The sequence below is a fragment of the Bombina bombina genome, chromosome 5 (genome assembly GCF_027579735.1).
Source record: "Bombina bombina isolate aBomBom1 chromosome 5, aBomBom1.pri, whole genome shotgun sequence".
Lineage (NCBI taxonomy): Eukaryota > Metazoa > Chordata > Amphibia > Anura > Bombinatoridae > Bombina > Bombina bombina.
Genome location: NC_069503.1, coordinates 9,476,824 through 9,503,993, shown reverse-complemented (window position 1 = coordinate 9,503,993; position 27,170 = coordinate 9,476,824). Strand labels below are relative to the sequence as shown.

Genomic DNA, 27,170 nt, shown 5'->3' with positions numbered 1-27,170 from the left:
TTCCCAAGTTTGGGACATTTCTGCATAAATTTCCATTTTTTCATTTTTAAGGTACAGTAGTAATATTATTCTAATTCTATCAAATCAGTTACCTTCCCCACCCACATAACTAGTGGAGGAGCCCTGTTATGTTTTCAATTTTTTGCAATCGGTTGCTTTGCTCCATTGGTCATAATCGTAAATAGACGCTGATAAGGTTTATATTTGATGTTTGGGGATTTATTTAAAAGCCATATCAAGGAATCTAGAGGGAACACAATTCCCAATATAGATTCTATTTCACTAATTACTTGTCTCCAATGCAAACTTTCTTTTCTTATTTTCATCAAAATAAGTTTTTAAAAACTCAATATGATTTTTTTCCTAAATTGATTTTTTGGATAACATCAATCAGGAGATTATAGCCCATCTCCTTGTCCAATCCAAATAATTAATTTGATGGCCCCTTAATGTAGATATTGTAAGAGCATTAGAATCCTACCTCTAAATGACAAAAGGTTTTTAGACAATGCTTTCATTTGTTTGTCCCTTGGTCCATGTAAAGGTCAGAAGGCTACATCTGTCGTTTCTTTAGCTTTTTGCCTAAATCTCATGATTACAGAGGTTTGCTTGGAGGAGCGATAGTTTTTTACAAAACACATTATTGCTCATTTTTCAGTTCCCGCTTCTGGAATTTTCATAATGAGGCTTATATTGAACACATTGCAGCAACATACGCTCCGTTTGGTAGGAAAGTCCTTCAGGCAGCAGTGTCTGGTATTTCAAGGAAAGGATTTGTAAAGAGTTCCAAAAAAAAGAGAGAGCCTAATAGCACGCTGTGCCCGGACTAAATTTGAGGCAAAATTTAATTTTTAATAATCTCATTAAAAGATGGGTGAAATATTAAAATGTTATATCATGAGCGATTGCTGCATCTGGCCATCATTATTTGTATGTAGTATAAGGAAACACAATTATAATGTAATGTTAACACCAATGTCAGTATCCAGATTCAATTTACAATTTAATAGAATATCGCAATGGTCTGATAGATGATAGTGTTCTGTAATAATAATGGTTGCTAGTTCAGCCTCTGATATAAAGTCTTGTGATTTTGCTATTGTCTATATCATTTCTAGTAACATACCACTTTTATGTGATGCAGTTTGTTGCCATCTCACAAATTAAATGTGTATTACTAAGTTACTACAGTTACATTGGCAACAATATTGTTGCTGTTTTAAATTCAGCAATTTAATTATACTGTACTGACTGACATAGGTGCTGTTCCTCACTGTACTGCCTGATATGGGTGCTTGTTCCTCACTGTACTGACTGATATGGGTGCTTGTTCCTCACTGTACTGATTGATATGGGTGCTTGTTCCTCACTGTACTGATTGATATGGGTGCTTGTTCCTTACTGTACTGACTGATATGGGTGCTTGTTCCTCACTGTACTGACTGATATGGGTGCTTGTTCCTTACAATAGGTGCTTGTTCCTCACTGTACTGACTGATATGGGTGCTTGTTTCTCATTGTACTGACTGATATGGGTTCTTGTTCCTCACTGTACTGACTGACATAGGTGCTTGTTCCTTACAATAGGTGCTTGTTCCTCACTGTACTGACTGACATAGGTGCTTGTTCCTCACTGTACTGACTGATATGGGTGCTTGTTACTCACTGTACTGACTGATATGGGTGCTTGTTCCTTACTGTACTGACTGACATAGGTCCTTGTTACTTACAATAGGTGCTTGTTCCTCACTGTACTGACTGATATAGGTGCTTGTTCCTCACTGTACTGACTGATATGGGTGTTTGTTCCTCACTGTACTGACTGACATAGGTGCTTGTTCCTCACAATAGGTGCTTATTCATCACTGTACTGACTGACATAGGTGCTTGTTCCTCACTGTACTGACTGATATGGGTGCTTGTTCCTTACTGTACTGATAGATATGGGTGCTTGTTCCTTACTGTACTGACTGACATAGGTGCTTGTTCCTTACAATAGGTGCTTATTCCTCACTGTACTGACTGATGTAGGTGCTGGTTCCTCAATGTACTGACTGATATGGGTGCTTGTTCCTCACTGTACTGACTGACATAGGTGCTTGTTCCTCACTGTACTGACTGATATAGGTGCTTGTTCCTCGCTGTACTGACTGATATGGGTGCTTGTTCCTCACTGTACTGACTGATATGGGTGCGTGTTCCTCACTGTACTGACTGATGTGGGTGCTTGTTCCTCACTGTACTGACTGATATAGGTGCTTGTTCCTCACTGTACTGACTGACATAGGTGCTTGTTCCTCACAATAGGTGCTTGTTCTTTACTGTACTGACTAATATAGGTGCTGGCTCCTCAACATATGTGCTTGTTCCTCACTGTACTATCTGATATAGGTGCTTGTTCCTCACTGTACTAACTGATATGGGTGCTTGTTCCTTACTGTACTGACTGATATGGGTGCTTGTTCCTCACCATAGGTGCTTGTTCCTCACTGTACTGACTGATATGGGTGCTTGTTCCTCACTGTACTGACTCGTGTGCTTGTTCCACACCATAGGTGCTTGTTCCTCACTGTACTGACTGACATAGGTGCTTGTTCCTTACTGTACTGACTGATATGGGTGCTTGTTCCTCACTGTACTGACAGACATAGGTGCTTGTTCCTCAATATACTGACAAACATATGTGCTTGTTCCTCACTGTACTAACTGGTATGGGTCCTTGTTCCTTACTGTACTATATGGTATGGGTGCTTGTTCATCACTGTACTAACTGATATGGGTGCTTGTTCCTCACTGTACTGACAGACATAGGTGCTTGTTCCTCACTGTACTAACTGATATGGGTGCTTGTTCATCACTGTACTAGCTGATATGGGTGCTTGTTCCTCACTGTACTATCTGATATAGGTGCTTGTTCCTCCCTGTACTGACGGACATAGGTGCTTGTTCCTCACTGTACTAGCTGATATAGGTGCTTGTTCCTCACTGTACTGACAGACATAGGTGCTTGTTCCTCACTGTACTAACTGTTATGGGTGCTTGTTCCTCACTGTACTATCTGATATGGGTGCTTGTTCATCACTGTACTAGCTGATATGGGTGCTTGTTCCTCACTGTACTATCTGATATAGGTGCTTGTTCCTCCCTGTACTGACGGACATAGGTGCTTGTTCCTCACTGTACTAGCTGATATAGGTGCTTGTTCCTCACTGTACTGACAGACATAGGTGCTTGTTCATCACTGTACTAGCTGATATGGGTGCTTGTTCCTCTATGTACTGACGGACATAGGTGCTTGTTTCTTATTGTACTGTCAGACATAGGTGTTTGTTCCTCACTGTACTATCTGATATGGGTGCTTGTTTATCACTGTACTAGCTGATATGGGTGCTTGTTCTCACTATACTAACTGATATGGGTGCTTTTTCCTCACTGTACTGACAGACATAGGTGCTTGTTCCTCACTGTACTAACTGATATGGGTGCTTGTTACTCACTGTACTGACTGATATGGGTGCTTGTTCCTCACTGTACTAACAGATATAGGTGCTTGTTCATCACTGTACTGACTGATATGGGTGCTTGATCCTCACTGTACTAACTGATATGGATGCTTGTTCCTCACTGTACTGTCTTATATGGGTGCTTGTTACTCACTGTACTAACTGATATGGATGCTTGTTCCTCACTTTACTGACAGACATAGGTGCTTGTTCCTCACTGTACTAGCTGATATGCGTGCTTGTTCATCACTGTACTGACTGATATAGGTGCTTGTTCCTCACTGTTCTGACTGATATGGGTGCATGTTCCTCACTGTACTGAATCATGTGTGCTTGTTCCTCACCATAGGTGCTTGTTCCTCACTGTACTGACTGACATAGGTGCTTATTCCTCACTGTACTGACTGATATGGGTGCTTGTTCCTCACTATACTGACAAACATAGGTGTTTGTTACTCACTGTACTAACTGATATGGGTCCTTGTTCCTTACTATACTATATGATATGGGTGCTTGTTCATCACTGTGCTAACTGATATGGGTACTTGTTCCTCACTGCACTGACTGACATAGGTGCTTATTCCTCACTGTACTGACTGACATAGGTGCTTGTTCCTCACTGTACTAACTTATATGGGTGCTTGTTCCTCACTGTACTAGCTGATATGGGTCCTTGTTCCTTACTGTACTATATGATATGGGTGCTTGTTCATCACTGTACTAGCTGATATGGGTGCGTGTTACTCACTGTACTGACAGACATAGGTGCCTGTTCCTCACTGTACTAGCTGATATGGGTCCTTGTTCCTTACTGTACTATATATGGGTGCTTGTTCCTCACTGTACTGACTGATATAGGTGCTTGTTCCTCACTGTACTGACTGATATAGGTGCTTGTTCCTCACTGTACTGACTGATATGGGTGCTTGTTCCTCACTGTACTGACAGACATAGGTGCTTGTTCCTCACTGTACTGACAGACATAGGTGCTTGTTCCTCACTATACTGACAAACATAGGTGTTTGTTCCTCACTGTACTAACTGATATGGGTCCTTGTTCCTCCCTGTAGTATATGATATAGGTGCTTGTTCATCACTGTGCTAACTGATATGGGTGCTTGTTCCTAGCTATACTGACAGACATAGGTGCTTGTTCCTCACTGTACTGATATGCTTGTTCCTCACTGTACTGACTAATATGGGTGCTTGTTCCTCACTGTACTGAATCATATGTGTGCTTGTTCCTCACCATAGGTGCTTGTTCCTCACTGTACTGACTGACATAGGTGCTTATTCCTCACTGTACTGACTGATATGGGTGCTTGTTCCTCACTGTACTATATGATATGGGTGCTTGTTCCTCACTGTACTAGCTGATATCGGTCCTTGTTCCTTACTGTACTATATGATATGGGTGCTTGTTCCTCACTGTACTAGCTGATATCGGTCCTTGTTCCTTACTGTACTATATGATATGGGTGCTTGTTCCTCACTGTACTGACTGATATGGGTCCTTGTTCCTTACTGTACTATATGATATGGGTGCTTGTTCCTCACTGTACTAGCTGATATCGGTCCTTGTTCCTTACTTTACTATATGATATGGGTGCTTGTTCCTCACTGTACTAGCTGATATCGGTCCTTGTTCCTTACTGTACTATATGATATGGGTGCTTGTTCCTCACTGTACTAGCTGATATCGGTCCTTGTTCCTTACTGTACTATATGACAGACATAGGTGCTGTTTCCTCATTATACTGACAAACATAGGTGCTTGTTCCCCACTGTACTAACTGATATGGGTCCTTGTTCCTTACTGTACTATATGATATGGGTGCTTGTTCCTCACTGTACTAGCTGATATCGGTCCTTGTTCCTTACTGTACTATATGATATGGGTGCTTGTTCCTCACTGTACTGACTGATATAGGTGCTTGTTCCTCACCATAGGTGCTTGTTCCTCACTGTACTGACTGATATAGGTGCTTGTTCCTCACTGTACTGACTGATATGGGTGCTTGTTCCTCACTGTACTGACAGACATAGGTGCTTGTTCCTCACTGTACTGACAGACATAGGTGCTTGTTCCTCACTATACTGACAAACATAGGTGTTTGTTCCTCACTGTACTAACTGATATGGGTCCTTGTTCCTCCCTGTAGTATATGATATAGGTGCTTGTTCATCACTGTGCTAACTGATATGGGTGCTTGTTCCTAACTATACTGACAGACATAGGTGCTTGTTCCTCACTGTACTAACTGATATGCTTGTTCCTCACTGTTCCTCACTGTACTGACTAATATGGGTGCTTGTTCCTCACTGTACTGAATCATATGTGTGCTTGTTCCACACCATAGGTGCTTGTTCCTCACTGTACTGACTGACATAGGTGCTTATTCCTCACTGTACTGACTGATATGGGTGCTTTTTCCTCACTGTACTGACAGACATAGGTGCTTGTTCCTCACTATACTGACAAACATAGGTGTTTGTTCCTCACTGTACTAACTGATATGGGTCCTTGTTCCTCCCTGTAGTATATGATATAGGTGCTTGTTCATCACTGTGCTAACTGATATGGGTGCTTGTTCCTAACTATACTGACAGACATAGGTGCTTGTTCCTCACTGTACTAACTGATATGCTTGTTCCTCACTGTTTCTCACTGTACTGACTAATATGGGTGCTTGTTCCTCACTGTACTGAATCATATGTGTGCTTGTTCCTCACCATAGGTGCTTGTTCCTCACTGTACTGACTGACATAGGTGCTTATTCCTCACTGCACTGACTGATATGGGTGCTTGTTCCTCACTGAACTGACAGACATAGGTGCTGTTTCCTCATTATACTGACAAACATAGGTGCTTGTTCCCCACTGTACTAACTGATATGGGTCCTTGTTACTTACTGTACTATATGATATGGGTGCTTGTTCATCACTGTGCTAACTGATATGGGTGCTTGTTCCTCACTGTACTGACAGACATAGGTGCTTGTTCCTTACTGTACTAACTGATATGGGTGCTTGTTCATCACTGTACTAGCTGATATGGGTGCTTGTTCCTCACTGTACTATCTGATTTAGGTGCTTGTTCCTCCCTGTACTGACGGACATAGGTGCCTGTTCCTCACTGTATTAACTTATATGGGTGCTTGTTACTCACTGTACTGACAGATATAGGTGCTTGTTCCTTACTGTACTAGCTGATATAGGTGCTTGTTCCTCCCTGTACTAACAGACATAGGTGCTTGTTCCTCACTGTACTAGCTGATATAGGTGCTTGTTCCTCACTGTACTGACAGACATAGGTGCTTGTTCCTCACTGAACTAACTGATATGGGTGCTTGTTCCTCACTGTACTATCTGATATAGGTGTTTGTTCCTCCCTGTACTGATGGACGTAGGTGCTTGTTCCTCACTGTATTAGCTGATATAGGTGCTTGTTCCTCACTGTACTAACTGTTATGGGTGCTTGTTCTTCACTGTACTATCTGATATGGGTGCTTGTTTATCACTGTACTAACTGATATGGGTCCTTGTTCCTCCCTGTAGTATATGGTATGGGTGCTTGTTCATCACTGTGCTAACTGATATGGGTGCTTGTTCATCACTGTACTGACTGATATAGGTGCTTGTTCCTCACTGTATTGACTGATATGGGTGCTTGTTACTCACTGTACTGACAGACATAGGTGCTTGTTCCTCACTGTACTAACTGATATGGGTGCTTGTTCATCACTGTATTAGCTGATATGGGTGCTTGTTCCTCTCTGTACTGACGGACATAGGTGCTTGTTTCCTTTTTGTACTGTCACACATAGGTGTTTGTTCCTCACTGTACTGACGGAAATAGATGCTTGTTCCTCATTGTACTAACTGATATGGGTGATTGTTCCTCACTGTACTAGCTGATATGGGTGCTTGTTCATCACTGTACTAGCTGATATGTGTGCTTGTTCATCACTGTGCTAACTGATATGGGTGCTTGTTCCTCACTATACTGACAAACATAGGTGCTTGTTCCTCACTGTACTAATGGATATGGGTCCTTGTTCCTTACTGTACTATATGATATGGGTGCTTGTTCATCATTGTACTAGCTGATATGGGTGCTTGTTCCTCACTGTACTATCTGATATAGGTGCTTGTACCTTCCTGTACTAACAGACATAGGTGCTTGTTCCTCACTGTACTGACAGACATAGGTGCTTATTCTTCACTGTACTGACGGACATGGGTGCTTGTTACTCACTGTACTAGCTGATATAGGTGCTTGTTCATCACTGTACTGACTGATATGGGTGCTTGTTCCTTACTGTACTAACTGATATGGGTGCTTGTTCCTCACTGTACTGACTGATATAGGTGCTTGTTCCTCATTGTACTGACTCATATGTGTGCTTGTTCCTCATCATAGGTGCTTGTTCCTCACTGTACTGACTGCTATGGGTGCTTGTTCCTCTCTGTACTGACAAACATAGGTGCTTGTTCCTCACTATACTGACAAACATAGGTGCTTGTTCTTCACTGTACTAACTGATATGGGTCATTGTTCCTTACTGTACTATATGATATGGGTGCTTGTCCATCACTGTACTTGTCCCTCACTTTACTGACTGACATAGGTGCTTGTTGCTCACTGTACTGACTGACATAGGTGCTTGTTCCTCACTATACTGACAAACATAGGTGCTTGTTCCTCACTGTACTAACTGACATAGGTGCTTGTTCCTCACTATACTGACAAACATAGGTGCTTGTTCCTCACTGTACTAACTGATATGGGTGGTTGTTTCTCACTGTACTGACGGACATAGGTGCTTGTTCCTCACTGTACTAACTGATATGGGTGCTTGTTCCTCACTGTACTAACTGATATGGGTGCTTGTTCCTCACTGTTCTATCTGATATGGGTGCTTGTCCCTCTCTGTACTGACGGACATAGGTGCTTGTTTCTTATTGTACTGTCAGACATAGGTATTTGTTCCTCACTGTACTGACGAAAATAGATGCTTGTTCCTCACTGTACTAACTGATATGGGTGCTTGTTCCTCACTGTACTTTCTGATATGGGTGCTTGTTCCTCACTGTACTAACTGATATGGGTATTTGTTCCTCACTGTACTGACTGATATAGGTGTTTGTTCCTCACTGTACTGACAGACATAGGTGCTTGTTCCTCACTGCACTGACTGATATGGGTGCTTGTTTCTCACTGTACTGACTCATATGTGTTCTTGTTCCTCACTGTACTGACAGACATAGGTGCTTGTTCCTCACTGTACTGACTGATATAGGTGCTTGTTCATCACTGTACTAGCTGATATAGGTTCTTGTTCCTCACTATACTATCTTAAATAGGTGCTTGTTCCTCACTGTACTGACAGATATAGGTGCTTGTTGCTCACTGTACTAGCTGATATAGGTGCTTGTTCCTCACTATGCTATCTTAAATAGGTGCTTGTTCCTCACTGTACTATCTGATATAGGTGTTGGTTCCTCACTATACTATCTGATATAGTTGTTTGTTCCTCACTGTACTATCTGATATAGTTCTTTGTTCCTCACTGTACTAATTGATATAGTTGTTTGTTCCTCACTGTACTTATCTGATATAGGTGCTTGTTCCTCATTATACAATCTGATATAGGTGTTTGTACCTCACTGTACTATCTGATATAGGCGCTTGTTCCTCACTGTACTATCTGATATAGGCGCTTGTTCCTCACTGTATGATTTCCTTTTTGTTTACTGATGTTACATGATGTGCTCTTTAACTGCTGGTGTCACATGATGTGCTGTTTGTCTGCTGGTGTCACATGATGTGCTGTTTGTCTACTGTTGTTACATGATGTGCTGTTTGTCTGCTGGTGTCACATGATGTGCTGTTTGTCTGCTGGTTTCTCATGATGTGCTGTTTGTCTGCTGGTGTCACATGATGTGCTGTTTGTCTACTGGTGTCACATGATGTGCTGTTTGTCTACTGGTGTTACATGATGTGCTGTTTGTCTGCTGGTGTCACATGATGTGCTGTTTGTCTGCTGGTGTCACATGATGTGTTGTTTGTCTGCTGGTGTTACATGATGTGCTGTTTGTCTACTGGTGTCACATGATGTGCTGTTTGTCTGCTGGTGTTACATGATGTGCTGTTTGTCTGCTGGTGTTACATGATGTGCTGTTTGTCTGCTGGTGTCACATGATGTGCTGTTTGTCTGCTGGTGTCACATGATGTGCTGTTTGTCTGCTGCTGTCACATGATGTGCTGTTTGTCTGCTGGTGTTACATGATGTGCTGTTTGTCTGCTGGTGTCACATGATGTGCTGTTTGTCTACTAATGTCACATGATGTGCTGTTTGTCTGCTGGTGTCACATGATGTGCTGTTTGTCTGCTGGTGTCACATGATGTGCTGTTTGTCTGCTGGTGTTACATGATTTGCTGTTTGTCTACTGGTGTCACATGATGTGCTGTTTGTCTGCTAGTGTTACATGATGTGCTGTTTGTCTGCTGGTGTCACATGATGTGCTGTTTGTCTACTGGGGTCACATGATGTGCTGTTTGTCTGCTGGTGTCACATGATGTGCTGTTTGTCTGCTGGTGTTACATGATGTGTTGTTTGTCTGCTGGTGTCACATGATGTGCTGTTTGTCTACTGGTGTCACATGATGTGCTGTTTGTCTACTGGTGTCACATGATGTGCTGTTTGTCTGCTGGTGTCACATGATGTGCTGTTTGTCTACTGGTGTCACATGATGTGCTGTTTGTCTGCTGGTGTCACATGATGTGCTGTTTGTCTGCTGGTGTCACATGATGTGCTGTTTGTCTACTGGTGTCACATGATGTGCTGTTTGTCTGCTGGTCTCACATGATGTGCTGTTTGTCTGCTGGTCTCACATGATGTGCTGTTTGTCTACTGGTGTCACATGATGTGCTGTTTGTCTGCTGGTGTTACATGATGTGCTGTTTGTCTGCTGGTGTCACATGGTGTGCTGTTCGTCTACTGGTGTCACATGATGTGCTGTTTGCTGGTGTCACATGATGTGCTGTTTATCTGCTGGTGTCACATGATGTGCTGTTTGTCTCCTGGTGTCACATAATGTGCTGTTTGCTGGTGTCACATGATATGCTGTTTGTCTGCTGGTGTTACATGATGTGCTGTTTGTCTGCTGGTGTCATATGGTGTGCTGTTTGTCTACTGGTGTCACATGATGTGCTGTTTGCTGGTGTCACATGATATGCTGTTTGTCTGCTGGTGTTACATGATGTGTTGTTTGTCTGCTGGTGTTACATGATGTGCTGTTTGTCTGCTGGTGTCACATGATGTGCTGTTTGTCTGCTGGTGTCACATGATGTGCTGTTTGTCTGCTGGTGTCACATGGTGTGCTGTTTGTCTACTGGTGTCACATGATGTGCTGTTTGTCTACTGGTGTCACATGATGTGCTGTTTGCTGGTGTCACATGATGTGCTGTTTGTCTACTGGTGTCATATGATGTGCTGTTTGTTTGCTGGTGTCACATGATGTGCTGTTTGTCTGCTGGTGTTACATGATGTGCTGTTTGTCTCCTGGTGTCACATAATGTGCTGTTTGCTGGTGTCACATGATATGCTGTTTGTCTGCTGGTGTTACATGATGTGTTGTTTGTCTGCTGGTGTTACATGATGTGCTGTTTGTCTGCTGGTGTTACATGATGTGCTGTTTGTCTGCTGGTGTCACATGATGTGCTGTTTGTCTGCTGGTGTCACATGATGTGCTGTTTGTCTACTGGTGTCACATGATGTGCTGTTTGTCTGCTGGTGTCACATGATGTGCTGTTTGTCTGCTGGTGTCACATGATGTGCTGTTTGTCTACTGGTGTTACATGATGTGCTGTTTGTCTGCTGGTGTCACATGATGTGCTGTTTGTCTGCTGGTGTCACATGATGTGCTGTTTGTCTGCTGGTGTCACATGATGTGTTGTTTGTCTGCTGGTGTCACATGATGTGCTGTTTGTCTGCTGGTGTCACATGATGTGCTGTTTGTCTACTGGTGTCACATGATGTGCTGTTTGTCTGCTGGTGTCACATGATGTGCTGTTTGTCTGCTGGTGTCACATGATGTGCTGTTTCTCTACTGGTGTTACATGATGTGCTGTTTGTCTGCTGGTGTCACATGATGTGCTGTTTGTCTGCTGGTGTCACATGATGTGCTGTTTGTCTACTGGTGTCACATGATGTGCTGTTTGTCTGCTGGTGTCACATGATGTGCTGTTTGTCTGCTGGTGTCACATGATGTGTTGTTTGTCTGCTGGTCTCACATGATGTGCTGTTTGTCTGTCTACTGGTGTTACATGATGTGCTGTTTGTCTGCTGGTGTCACATGATGTGCTGTTTGTCTGCTGGTGTCACATGATGTGCTGTTTGTCTACTGGTGTTACATGATGTGCTGTTTGTCTGCTGGTGTCACATGATGTGCTGTTTGTCTACTGGTGTCACATGATGTGCTGTTTGTCTACTGGTGTCACATGATGTGCTGTTTGTCTGCTGGTGTCACATGATGTGCTGTTTGTCTGCTGGTCTCACATGATGTGCTGTTTGTCTGCTGGTGTCACATGATGTGCTGTTTGTCTACTGGTGTCACATGATGTGCTGTTTGTCTGCTGGTGTCACATGATGTGCTGTTTGTCTACTAATGTCACATGATGTGCTGTTTGTCTGCTGGTGTCACATGATGTGCTGTTTGTCTGCTGGTGCCACATGATGTGCTGTTTGTCTACTAATGTCACATGATGTGCTGTTTGTCTGCTGGTGTCACATGATGTGCTGTTTGTCTGCTGGTCTCACATGATGTGTTGTTTGTCTACTAATGTCACATGATGTGCTGTTTGTCTGCTGGTGTCACATGATGTGCTGTTTGTCTGCTGGTGTTACATGATGTGCTGTTTGTCTGCTGGTGTCACATGATGTGTTGTTTGTCTGCTGGTGTTACATGATGTGCTGTTTGTCTGCTGGTCTCACATGATGTGTTGTTTGTCTACTGGTGTCACATGATGTGTTGTTTGTCTGCTGGTGTTACATGATGTGCTGTTTGTCTGCTGGTCTCACATGATGTGTTGTTTGTCTACTGGTGTCACATGATGTGTTGTTTGTCTACTAATGTCACATGATGTGCTGTTTGTCTGCTGGTTTCTCATGATGTGCTGTTTGTCTGCTGGTGTTACATGGTGTGCTGTTTGTCTGCTGGTGTTACATGATGTGCTGTTTGTCTACTGGTGTCACATGATGTGCTGTTTGTCTGCTGGTGTCACATGATGTGCTGTTTGTCTGCTGGTGTTACATGATGTGCTGTTTGTCTGCTGGTGTCACATGATGTGCTGTTTGTCTGCTGGTGTCACATGATGTGCTGTTTGTCTGCTGGTGTCACATGATGTGCTTTTTATCTGCTGGTGTCACATGATGTGCTGTTTGTCTGCTGGTGTCACATGATGTGCTGTGTGTCTACTGGTGTCACATGATGTGCTGTTTGTCTGCTGGTGTCACATGATGTGCTGTTTGTCTACTGGTGTCACAGGATGTGCTGTTTGTCTACTGGTGTCACATGATGTGTTGTTTGTCTGCTGGTGTCACATGATGTGCTGTTTGTCTACTGGTGTTACATGATGTGCTGTTTGTCTGCTGGTGTCACATGATGTGCTGTTTGTCTGCTGGTGTCACATGATGTGCTGTTTGTCTGCAAATGTCACATGATGTGCTGTTTGTCTACTGGTGTTACATGATGTGCTGTTTGTCTACTGGTGTCACATGATGTGTTGTTTGTCTACTGGTGTCACATGATGTGCTGTTTGTCTGCTGGTGTCACATGATGTGTTGTTTGTCTACTGGTGTCACATGATGTGCTGTTTGTCTACTAATGTCACATGATGTGTTGTTTGTCTGCTGGTGTCACATGATGTGCTGTTTGTCTGCTGGTGTCACATGATGTGCTGTTTGTCTGCTGGTGTTACATGATGTGCTGTTTGTCTACTGGTGTCACATGATGTGCTGTTTGTCTGCTGGTGTTACATGATGTGCTGTTTGTCTACTGGTGTCACATGATGTGCTGTTTGTCTGCTGGTGTCACATGATGTGCTGTTTGTCTGCTGGTCTCACATGATGTGCTGTTTGTCTGCTGGTGTCACATGATGTGCTGTTTGTCTGCTGGTGTCACATGATGTGCTGTTTGTCTGCTGGTGTCACATGATGTGCTGTTTGTCTACTAATGTCACATGATGTGCTGTTTGTCTGCTGGTGTCACATGATGTGCTGTTTGTCTGCTGGTGTCACATGATGTGTTTTTTGTCTACTAATGTCACATGATGTGCTGTTTGTCTGCTGGTGTCACATGGTGTGCTGTTTGTCTGCTGGTGTCACATGATGTGCTGTTTGCTGGTGTCACATGATGTGCTGTTTGTCTGCTGGTGTCACATGGTGTGCTGTTTGTCTGCTGGTGTCACATGATGTGCTGTTTGCTGGTGTCACATGATGTGCTGTTTGCTGGTGTCACATGATGTGCTGTTTGTCTGCTGGTGTCACATGATGTGCTTTTTGTCTACTAATGTCACATGATGTGCTTTTTGTCTACTAATGTCACATGATGTGCTTTTCCTCAGGCTAGAGAGTCGCATGGTGACCGACATTAATACAATCATACAGCTCCTGCAGAAACAGATGGTGCCCCCAGCCTACAGCACAGTGTCCTCTCCCCCACAGATGGCAAGTTACCCTCCAGATGGGGAGCAGATAGTTCTGCCTGGTCTTCCAGGACAGTCTGAGATGCTGGCGTCATTATCTCAGGTACCCTCACACCTTGTTTAATTCTTACGTTCACCTCAGAAACCGGCCCATCATTATCATACACTACCAATGTACTTAATTATTATTCACTACCTATGTACATAATTATCATACACTACCTATGTACATAATTATCATACACTACCTATGTACATAATTATCATACACTACCTATGTACATCATTATCATACACTACCTATGTACATAATTATCATACACTACCTATGTACATAATTATCATACACTACCTATGTACATAATTATCATACACTACCTATGTACATAATTATCATTCACTACCTATGTACATAATTATCATACACTACCTATGTACATAATTATCATACACTACCTATGTACATAATTATCATACACTACCTATGTACATAATTATCATACACTACCTATGTACATAATTATCATACACTACCTATGTACATAATTATCATACACTACCTATGTACATAAATATCATAACACTACCTATGTCCATAATTATCATCACACTACCTATACCTTTATCATACACTACCTATGTACATAATATATCATACACTACCTATGTACATAATTATCATACACTACCTATGTACATAATTATCATACACTACCTATGTACATAATTATCATACACTACCTATGTACATAATTATCATACACTACCTATGTACATAATTATCATACACTACCTATGTACATAATTATCATTCACTACCTATGTACAATAATTATCATACACTACTATGTACTTAATTATCATACACTACCTATGTACCATAATTATCATACACTACCTATGTACATAATTATCATACACACCTATGTACATAATTATCATACACTACCTATGAACTAATTATCATACACAACCTATGTACATAATTATCATACACTACCTATGTACATAATTATCATACACTACCTATGTACATAATTATCATACACTACCTACAGTATGTACATAATTACAATACACTACCTATGTACATAATTATCATACACTACCTATGTACATAAATTACACTACCTATGTACATAATTATCATACACTACCTATGTACATAATTATCATACACTACCGTATGTACATAATTATCATACACTACCTATTGTACATAATATCATACACACCTATGTACATAATTATCATACACTACCTATGTACATAATTATCATACACTACCTATGTACATAATTATCATACACTACCTATTTACGTATATCATACACTACCTTACTTAGGTTATTTTAAAACAACCTATTACATAATTATCAAACACTACTATGTACATAAATTATCATACACTACCTACTGTATACACTAATTATCATACACTACCTATGTACATAATTATCATACACTACCTATGTACATCAATATCTCACTACCTATGTACAAATTATCATACACTACCTATGTACATAATTATCATACACTACCTATGTACATAATTATCATCCACTACCTATGTACATAATTATCATACACTACCTATGTACATAATTATCATACACTACCTATGGACCAATTATCATACACTAACCTATGTACATAATTATATCACACTACCTATGTACATAATTATCATACACTACCTATGTACATAATTATCATACACTACCTATGTACATAATTATCATACACTTCCTATGTACATAATTATCATACACTACCTATGTACATAATTATCATACACTACCTATGTACATAATTATCATACACTACCTATGTACATAATTATCATACACTACCTATGTACATAATTATCATACACTACCTATGTACATAATTATCATACACTACCTATGTACATAATTATCATACACTACCTATGTACATAATTATCATACACTACCTATGTACATAATTATCATACACTACCTATGTACATAATTATCATACACTACCTATGTACATAATTATCATACACTACCTATGTACATAATTATCATACACTACCTATGTACTAAATTATCATACACTACCTATGTACATAATTATCATACACTACCTATGTACATAATTATCATACACTACCTATGTACATAATTATCATACACTACCTATGTACATAATTATCATACACTACCTATGTACATAATTATCATACACTACCTATGTACATAATTATCATCACTACCTATGTACATCATTATCATACACTACCTATGTACATAATTATCATACACTACCTATGTACATAATTATCATACACTACCTATGTACATAATTATCATTCACTACCTATGTACATCATTATCATACACTACCTATGTACATAATTATCATTCACTACCTATGTACATAATTATCATACACTACCTATGTACATAATTATCATTCACTACCTATGTACTTAATTATCATACACTACCTATGTACATAATTATCATACACTACCTATGTACATAATTATCATACACTACCTATGTACATAATTATCATACACTACCTATGTACATAATTATCATACACTACCTATGTACATAATTATCATACACTACCTATGTACATAATTATCATACACTACCTATGTACATAATTATCATACACTACCTATGTACATAATTATCATACACTACCTATGTACATAATTATCATACACTACCTATGTACATAATTATCATACACTACCTATGTACATAATTATCATACACTACCTATGTACATAATTATCATACACTACCTATGTACATAATTATCATACACTACCTATGTACATAATTATCATACACTACCTATGTACATAATTATCATACACTACCTATGTACATAATTATCATACACTACCTATGTACATAATTATCATACACTACCTATGTACATAATTATCATACACTACCTATGTACATAATTATCATACACTACCTATGTACATAATTATCATACACTACCTATGTACATAATTATCATACACTACCTATGTACATAATTATCATACACTACCTATGTACATAATTATCATACACTACCTATGTACATAATTATCATACACTACCTATGTACATAATTATCATACACTACCTATGTACATAATTATCATACACTACCTATGTACATAATTATCATACACTACCTATGTACATAATTATCATACACTACCTATGTACATAATTATCATACACTACCTATGTACATAATTATCATACACTACCTATGTACATAATTATCATACACTACCTATGTACATCATTATCATACACTACCTATGTACCTAATTATCATACACTACCTATGTACTTAATTATCATACACTACCTATGTACATAATTATCATTCACTACCTACAGGTATGTACATAATTATCATACACTACCTATGTACATAATTATCATACACTACCTATGTACATCATTATCATACACTACCTATGTACATAATTATCATACACTACCTATGTACATAATTATCATACACTACCTATGTACATAATTATCATACACTACCTATGTACATCATTATCATACACTACCTATGTACTTAATTATCATACACTACCTATGTACATAATTATCATACACTACCTATGTACATAATTATCATACACTACCTATGTACATAATTATCATACACTACCTATGTACATAATTATCATATACTACCTATGTACATAATTATCATACACTACCTATGTACATAATTATCATACACTACCTATGTACATCATTATCATACACTACCTATGTACATAATTATCATACACTACCTATGTACATAATTATCATACACTACCTATGTACATAATTATCATACACTACCTATGTACATAATTATCATACACTACCTATGTACATAATTATCATACACTACCTACAGGTATGTACATAATTATCATACACTACCTATGTACATAATTATCATACACTACCTATGTACATAATTATCATACACTACCTATGTACATAATTATCATACACTACCTATGTACATAATTATCATACACTACCTATGTACATAATTATCATACACTACCTATGTACATAATTATCATACACTACTTATGTACATAATTATCATACACTACCTATGTACATAATTATCATACACTACCTATGTACATAATTATCATACACTACCTATGTACTTAATTATCATACACTACCTATGTACATAATTATCATACACTACCTATGTACATAATTATCATACACTACCTATGTACATAATTATCATACACTACCTATGTACATCATTATCATACACTACCTATGTACATAATTATCATACCACTACCTATGTACATAATTATCATACACTACCTATGTACATAATTATCATACACTACCTATGTACATAATTATCATACACTACCTATGTACATAATTATCATACACTACCTATGTACATAATTATCATACACCTACACTATGTACATAATTATCATACACTACCTATGTACTTAATTATCATTACACTACCTATGTACATAATTATCATACACCTACCTATGTACAAATTATCATACACTACTATGTACATTATTTATCATTCACTACCTATGTACATCATTATCATACACTACCTATGTACATAATTATCATACACTACCTATGTACATAATTATCATACACTACCTATGTACGTAATTATCATACACTACCTATGTACATAATTATCATACACTACCTATGTACATAATTATCATACACTACCTATGTACATAATTATCATACACTACCTATGTACATAATTATCATACACTACCTATGTACATAATTATCATACACTACCTATGTACATAATTATCATACACTACCTATGTACATAATTATCATACACTACCTATGTACATAATTATCATACACTACCTATGTACGTAATTATCATACACTACCTATGTACATAATTATCATACACTACCTATGTACATAATTATCATACACTACCTATGTACATAATTATCATACACTACCTATGTACATAATTATCATTCACTACCTATGTACATAATTATCATACACTACCTATGTACATAATTATCATTCACTACCTATGTACATAATTATCATACACTACCTATGTACGTAATTATCATACACTACCTATGTACATAATTATCATACACTACCTATGTACATCATTATCATACACTACCTATGTACATAATTATCATACACTACCTATGTACTTAATTATCATACACTACCTATGTACATAATTATCATTCACTACCTACAGGTATGTACATAATTATCATACACTACCTATGTACATATTTATCATACACTACCTATGTACATCATTATCATACACTACCTATGTACATAATTATCATACACTACCTATGTACATAATTATCATACACTACCTATGTACATAATTATCATACACTACCTATGTACATCATTATCATACACTACCTATGTACTTAATTATCATACACTACCTATGTACATAATTATCATACACTACCTATGTACATAATTATCATACACTACCTATGTACATAATTATCATACACTACCTATGTACATAATTATCATATACTACCTATGTACATAATTATCATACACTACCTATGTACATAATTATCATACACTACCTATGTACATCATTATCATACACTACCTATGTACATAATTATCATTCACTACCTATGTACCTAATTATCATACACTACCTATGTACCTAATTATCATACACTACCTATGTACATAATTATCATACACTACCTATGTACATAATTATCATACACTACCTATGTACATAATTATCATACACTACCTATGTACATAATTATCATACACTACCTATGTACATAATTATCATACACTACCTATGTACATAATTATCATACACTACCTATGTACATAATTATCATACACTACCTATGTACCTAATTATCATACACTACCTATGTACATCATTATCATATACTACCTATGTACATAATTATCATACACTACCTATGTACCTAATTATCATACACTACCTATGTACATCATTATCATATACTACCTATGTACATAATTATCATACACTACCTATGTACATAATTATCATACACTACCTATGTACATAATTATCATACACTACCTACAGGTATGTACATAATTATCATACACTACCTATGTACATAATTATCATACACTACCTATGTACTTAATTATCATATACTACCTATGTACATAATTATCATACACTACCTATGTACATAATTATCATACACTACCTATGTACTTAATTATCATACACTACCTATGTACATCATTATCATACACTACCTATGTACATCATTATCATACACTACCTATGTACATAATTATCATACACTACCTATGTACATAATTATCATACACTACCTATGTACATAATTATCATACACTACCTATGTACATAATTATCATACACTACCTATATACATAATTATCATACACTACCTATGTACATAATTATCATACACTACCTATGTACATCATTATCATACACTACCTATGTACATAATTATCATACACTACCTATGTACATAATTATCATACACTACCTATGTACATAATTATCATACACTACCTATGTACATAATTATCATACACTACCTATGTACATAATTATCATTCACTACCTATGTACATAATTATCATTCACTACCTATGTACTTAATTATCATTCACTACCTATGTACATAATTATCATACACTACCTATGTACATAATTATCATTCACTACCTATGTACATAATTATCATACACTACCTATGTACATAATTATCATTCACTACCTATGTACTTAATTATCATACACTTGCTGTGTATATAATTAGCACACATTTCCCTGTGTATATAATTAGCGCACGTTTCCCCATGTATATAATTAGCGCACGTTTCCCCCATGTATATAATTAGTGCACGTTTCCCCGTGTATTTAATTAGTGCACGTTTCCACATGTATATAATTAGCGCACGTTTCCCTATGTATATAATTAGCGCACGTTTCCCTATGTATATAATTAGTGCACGTTTCCCCATGTATATAATTAGCGCAAGTTTCCCCCATGTATATAATTAGCGCACGTTTCCCCGTGTATTTAATTAGTGCACATTTCCACATGTATATAATTAGCGCACGTTTCCCTATGTATATAATTAGTGCACGTTTCCCTGTGTATATAATTAGTGCACGTTTCCCCGTGTATTTAATTAGTGCACATTTCCACATGTATATAATTAGCGCACGTTTCCCTATGTATATAATTAGTGCACGTTTCCACATGTATATAATTAGCGCACGTTTCCCTATGTATATAATTAGTGCACGTTTCCCTATGTATATAATTAGTGCACGTTTCCACATGTATATAATTAGCGCACGTTTCCCTATGTATATAATTAGTGCACGTTTCCCCATGTATATAATTAGCGCACGTTTCCCCCATGTATATAATTAGTGCACGTTTCCCTGTGTATTTAATTAGTGCACATTTCCACATGTATATAATTAGCGCACGTTTCCCTATGTATATAATTAGTGCACGTTTCCACATGTATATAATTAGCGCACGTTTCCCTATGTATATAATTAGTGCACGTTTCCCCATGTATATAATTAGCGCACGTTTCCCCCATGTATATAATTAGTGCACGTTTCCCCGTGTATTTAATTAGTGCACATTTCCACATGTATATAATTAGCGCACGTTTCCCTATGTATATAATTAGCGCACGTTTCCCTATGTATATAATTAGCGCATGTTTCCCCCGTGTATATAATTAGCGCATGTTTCCACGTTTACATTATTAGATTATATTCATGATGTATATCTCTTTCACATAAACAGCTAATAGTTCGACAGTTTATCCCCTTAACGACCCCTTAACGACCGACGTCTTACAAAAAGCGGTTGTTATGGACGTCCTCGGGTAATCTGAGCGCTGGAAGCAATCGAAATCGCTTCCAGCCACTCAAACAGCATTGCAGTGATGCCACAATGTTGAGGCATCCTGCAATACTTTTCCTGACTGCCGGGCTCCATTTTGATCGCTCCCACAGAGTGATCACTTCCGGTTTAGCTCCATGTGGAGCCCAGCAGTCAAGCAGAGCATCGGAAGCCATTGGGCAGTGTACTGAGTGCCATGGTGAGTCGAGGCACTCAGTAAATTAGATTTTGTAATAAAAAAGTGTTTTATATAAAAATCCCTATATAGCCCCCCTCCCCCATGTAGTTTCAAAGATGGGTCTGTCCAGTGCATCATGGGGCTTCTGGGGGTGTCCCCAGCCTGCTTCATTATATGGGCAGGTTAGGGTCATCCAATCTGAGCTTGCCCCTATAATTACATTTGTAATAATAAAAAATTAAATTTGTCTGATCATGGAAATTTTAGTAATTATTGACTCTGAGCAGTGGATCTCCCTCGCCCCCCTTTACTTGTGTTTTAGTAAGAGAGAGAGATCTGGGACTTCCGGTGGGCGAGTGCTGAATACGGACGCAGTCTGGAGAGCTCCGCTGTTTAGACCCAGCAATTGGCAGCAAACAACGCCAAAAGTCGCCCACATAGCCACTATCCTTGGCAGGAGCGACCCTTACACCTGCCCGGACACGAATACGCAAGGAGGTATTCTAACTACTCCCCCACCAAAGAGCGGATCAACGGAAGAGAGAGCGAGGTGAAGGTGGGAGCGGGTAACCCGCCACAGGAATAGTCCTCCAACGGCCCCAGTCATAAAATCTTCTAAGGCGAAGTGCTACACACAATGAGGGGGAACAAAACCGGGGGGCTACAAAAATCCCCATAGGAAATAAGGTCAGACACACTCCGGCAGCCATCTTGCCCAGCAAGCAGTTATAAAGGCTTTTAAAGGCACAGCCCCCAGACTCCCGTGGGGGAGATAGAAGGGAAAGAAAGGCGCTGAACGTTTGAGCTGCTGCTGCCTCACTGACTAGTATACTCTCAACATTCCCAGTAGCCCTGCGTGGGCAGTAGCTAACATGATGCTGTAAACTTTGGGGACCCCACCCCGGAACCCCCCCCCCCCAGAAACTCTCCTGAGTTATCTACTATCCTATTTGAACTCCTGCAAAGCAGAAAATTCCAAACTGTGGTGCTGGTTTTAGCACTAGGTCATCTCCCTGTCTGTATGCAAAAATATTACACTCTATATAATAAACGAACTGGTAATATGTCTAAACGACGCCAACACGACAGGAGACAAAAGAACCAGGCTGAAGTACATACTCTGCCGTCGGCGGTAATGGAGCTACCTGACCCCATGCCACAGGATACCCACCCAATAGTAACGCAACTGTCCGCTCTGTTTTTGCCGAAAATAGAGCAATTGCAGACAGGGTTGGATACGCTGTCTTCAGACTTCAAGATCTTTTCTGCGCGTTTAAGTATGGTAGAACAGAAAGTGGCTGACACAGAGACGCAACAGAGAGAATCCACGTTAAGCATTATAAGATTGCAGGGCCAAAACAAGGCTCTGATGGTCAAATTAGACGACCTAGAAAACAGATCCCGACGAAATATTATTCATGTGGTTGGTCTTCCTGAAACAATTCCAGAAAATGTAGAAACTGAGGACACTTGAATCATGATGCTTACTGGGATTAGCCAGGACATCATTCTATATCCTTTTTGAAAAATGGAGGGGGGGGAGTGGTGTTACTGTTGATTAACTGTTCTGTTTTACTGTTTTACTGTTAATATTGCTTTACTGGCTCAGTGGTACATATATTGAATGATGGATATTGATATTGGATACTAACTATATATCTTTTTGTCTTAATCCGATATTGGTTTCCTACGAAAGCCAGAAACTTAGCTGTTGCCAGGAGGGAAGACCCCAGGGTGTCAGAATTGTAAGTAAAATTAGCATACGCATAGGATTCACAGCCTACACGCAACAGCAACTCAGCGCAATAATACTACCCCTTCCATAGGTGTGGCCATGTTAAGTGTAAGTATATTATATCCTTAACTGCAGGACCACTCAGTCTCACACCAAACCTTTAGGTTCATTAGATGTAATCAAGAACCTAGTTTTTGCTCATAGATCTGAGGGTCACTGCTGCATGGATGCAGAGTGAAAGAAATAAGATTTAAAGGTGTATTATCCCGATTGCAATACCAGGTTGCAATATGCAGATAATTACAGAGATAGCAGATAAATGAAAAGAATTAGATAAGGACAAGATTAAGAATGAGTACGTAAATGTCAGCCTCAAGAAACACAGGTTGCAACCAGGAGGTGTTTCTTTAATATAGTAAGCAGGAGAGCTCTATAACAGATAATGATGTTTTTAGGCAACAGGCAGTCCTTAGTTAGTCTATAACGTTGTTAGTATTCATATAAACAGCAGAGAGTCTTTTGACAGATAATAGTATGATTATTTGATAATGCACATAGAATAGTTAAGCACAGTTCATCAAGCTGAATCGTTAGATGTTACAGGCAATCAGATAGTAAACGGTAGCTGCATTTGCATAAGCGTCACACTTTAGAACAAGCAGGAAAGTCCTTCAAAGTAGTAAGTGAATTAAGGTATAATACGTTACCAACTTCAGAGAGTAAGGAATTGTAACGGTTACCGCAGCTTCAAGGTGAGTTGCTGTTAAACACAGGAGTTGTTTGTTAGCACCCAGAGTGAGAGAGGATCCGGAGACTTGCGATGACGTCAGACGCCGATTCACGGCTTCAATGTAGAAGCCGGATGAAACTGAATTAACAAGTAAGAGATACTTTAGAGATTCCGGACAAAACAGAGAAACCTGGTATATGACGATCCAAAGTTGGAAAGCACACAGCAGTTGTAGTTGTTAGGAGTAAATTCCTTGGTTAGGAATATCAGCAAGGTGTCTTCGTTGTTGCTCAGCATATAGCTAAGTGAGTACAAATTACCAAGCATAGGTAGACTGGAGGAGGGGCCTTATATAGGGATGTCAATACCTGAACATCCTGATTTAAAGGGACAGGAACATAACAGGACGCCCCCCTAAAAAGAGCCGCTCCGCGGATCAAGGCTTGGGTCGGTCCGGATGTCTCCGATGAAAAATTGAAAGAAGACGAGGTGCCGACAAATTAGAATATGGTTCCCAGGAGTCCTCATCAGCCCCAAAACCTTTCCATCGTACCAGGTACTGGAGTTGATTGCGATATAAGCGAGAGTCCAAAATAGAATCCACCTCATACTCAACATCATCCACAACTGGAGGGTTAGTCAACGAAGGATGAGGGGGATCTCTTATCGGAGAGAAAGGTTTCAGGAGGGACACATGGAATGTAGGATGTATCCTGAGAGAAGGAGGCAGCTGAAGAGTCACAGCATTTGGATTAACAACCTTAACTATGTCATAAGGACCTATGAAAAGACTTCCAAGCTTTTTACTTGGAATACAAAGTTTCAGGTGTCTAGTACTGAGCCAAACCTTATCCCCAGGTTTATAAAGAGGGGGTTTTGAGCGCCTTAAATCGTAATGGTGTTTCTGTGAAGCTTGAGCTTCTTGCAAGGTTGTTTTGAGAACAGAGAAGCCCTCAGCAATAGTGTTAACAGTCTGATCAACAGTAGGTAGCAAGGAATCAGTTCTGTGGAAAAGATGATATGAAGGGTGAAAACCATAATTAATATAGAATGGCGAAGTCTTTGTGGATGCGTTGGTCATGTTATTATGTGCGAATTCTGCAGTAGGCAGCAGAGCAAACCAGTTATCCTGTTGGTTGGTACAATAGCATCTCAAATACTGTTCAAGGGACTGGTTAGTCCTTTCGCATTGACCATTAGTCTGGGGATGATAAGCAGTACTTAATCTCCTAGTAATCTTGAGGATAGAACATAACTGAGTCCAGAACTTAGAGGTGAATTGAGATCCTCTATCAGACGTGATAGAGTCGGGTAGTCCATGTAACTTTACAACATGATTTAGGAACAGTAAGGCTGTTTCGGAAGCGGTTGGCAAACCCATATGTGGAATAAAATGAGCCATTTTAGAAAACAGATCAACAATGACTAGGATTGTATTATGGTTAGAGGATGGGGGTAGCTCCACTATATAGTCCATTGCTATGTCCTTCCAGGGTCTATCGGGAACTGGTAACGAGAGAAGGAGACCATAAGGACGAGTTCTAGTATGTTTGCAAGTAGCACAGACAGAGCAGGACCGGATATAAGACAAGACAGAACTTTTCATATTAGGCCACCAATAGTCTCTTTGAAGTATGCGTAGTGTTTTATGAAGTCCGGGATGTCCTGATAGAAGAGAATCATGTGCACCATGCATTAATTCATTACGTAGAGGTTCTGGTATGTATATCTGGTTTCCATGGTAATACAGATTGCTACTGTGTTTTTGTAGATCTGCTAATGGGAGTCTTGGATCTGCTCCCTGATATTCTTTTATAGAGGTTTCAGTGATTGAAGTTAATCCAATGAATTTATTTTGTGGAATGATAGAATCTGGAGGTATATAATGTTGAGGTTTTGGATCTTTCCTTGAAAGAGCATCTGCTTTTGTATTTTTGGAACCCGGGCGGTAAGTGATGGTAAAATCAAATCTTGAAAAGAAGAGGCTCCATCTAACTTGTCTAGAAGTTAACGTTTTGCTAGTTTTTAAATATTCAAGGTTTCTATGATCCGTAAGTATAAGAATAGTATGTTTAGTACCCTCAAGGAGGTGCCTCCAAAACTCTAGTGCTGATTTTATTGCGAGAAGCTCTTTTTCACCAATAGCATAATTTAGCTCGGCTGAGCTCATTACCCTAGAGTAATATGATATTGGATGCAGTGCTTCCTTGGGTGAAACTCTTTGTGAGAGTACAGCTCCAAGAGCGTATTCAGAAGCATCGACCTCAAGCGTGTACTGCAAACTGGGATCTGGGAATTTGAGTATCGGTGCTGTTACAAACCTCTCCTTTAAAAT

The 27,170-nt window shown here is 39.1% G+C and overlaps 1 protein-coding gene across 1 annotated transcript in view; it reads left to right on the top strand.

Annotated features, from left to right (window-relative positions):
• The window catches only part of KCNH2 (potassium voltage-gated channel subfamily H member 2), a 1,055,144-nt gene that overhangs the window by 1,007,042 nt on the left and 20,932 nt on the right, over positions 1-27,170 (top strand). Inside the window, exon 15 of the mRNA XM_053713258.1 lies at positions 14,134-14,317. Coding sequence (XP_053569233.1) covers positions 14,134-14,317 — 184 coding nt within the window. The remainder of the gene's footprint in view (positions 1-14,133; positions 14,318-27,170) is intronic.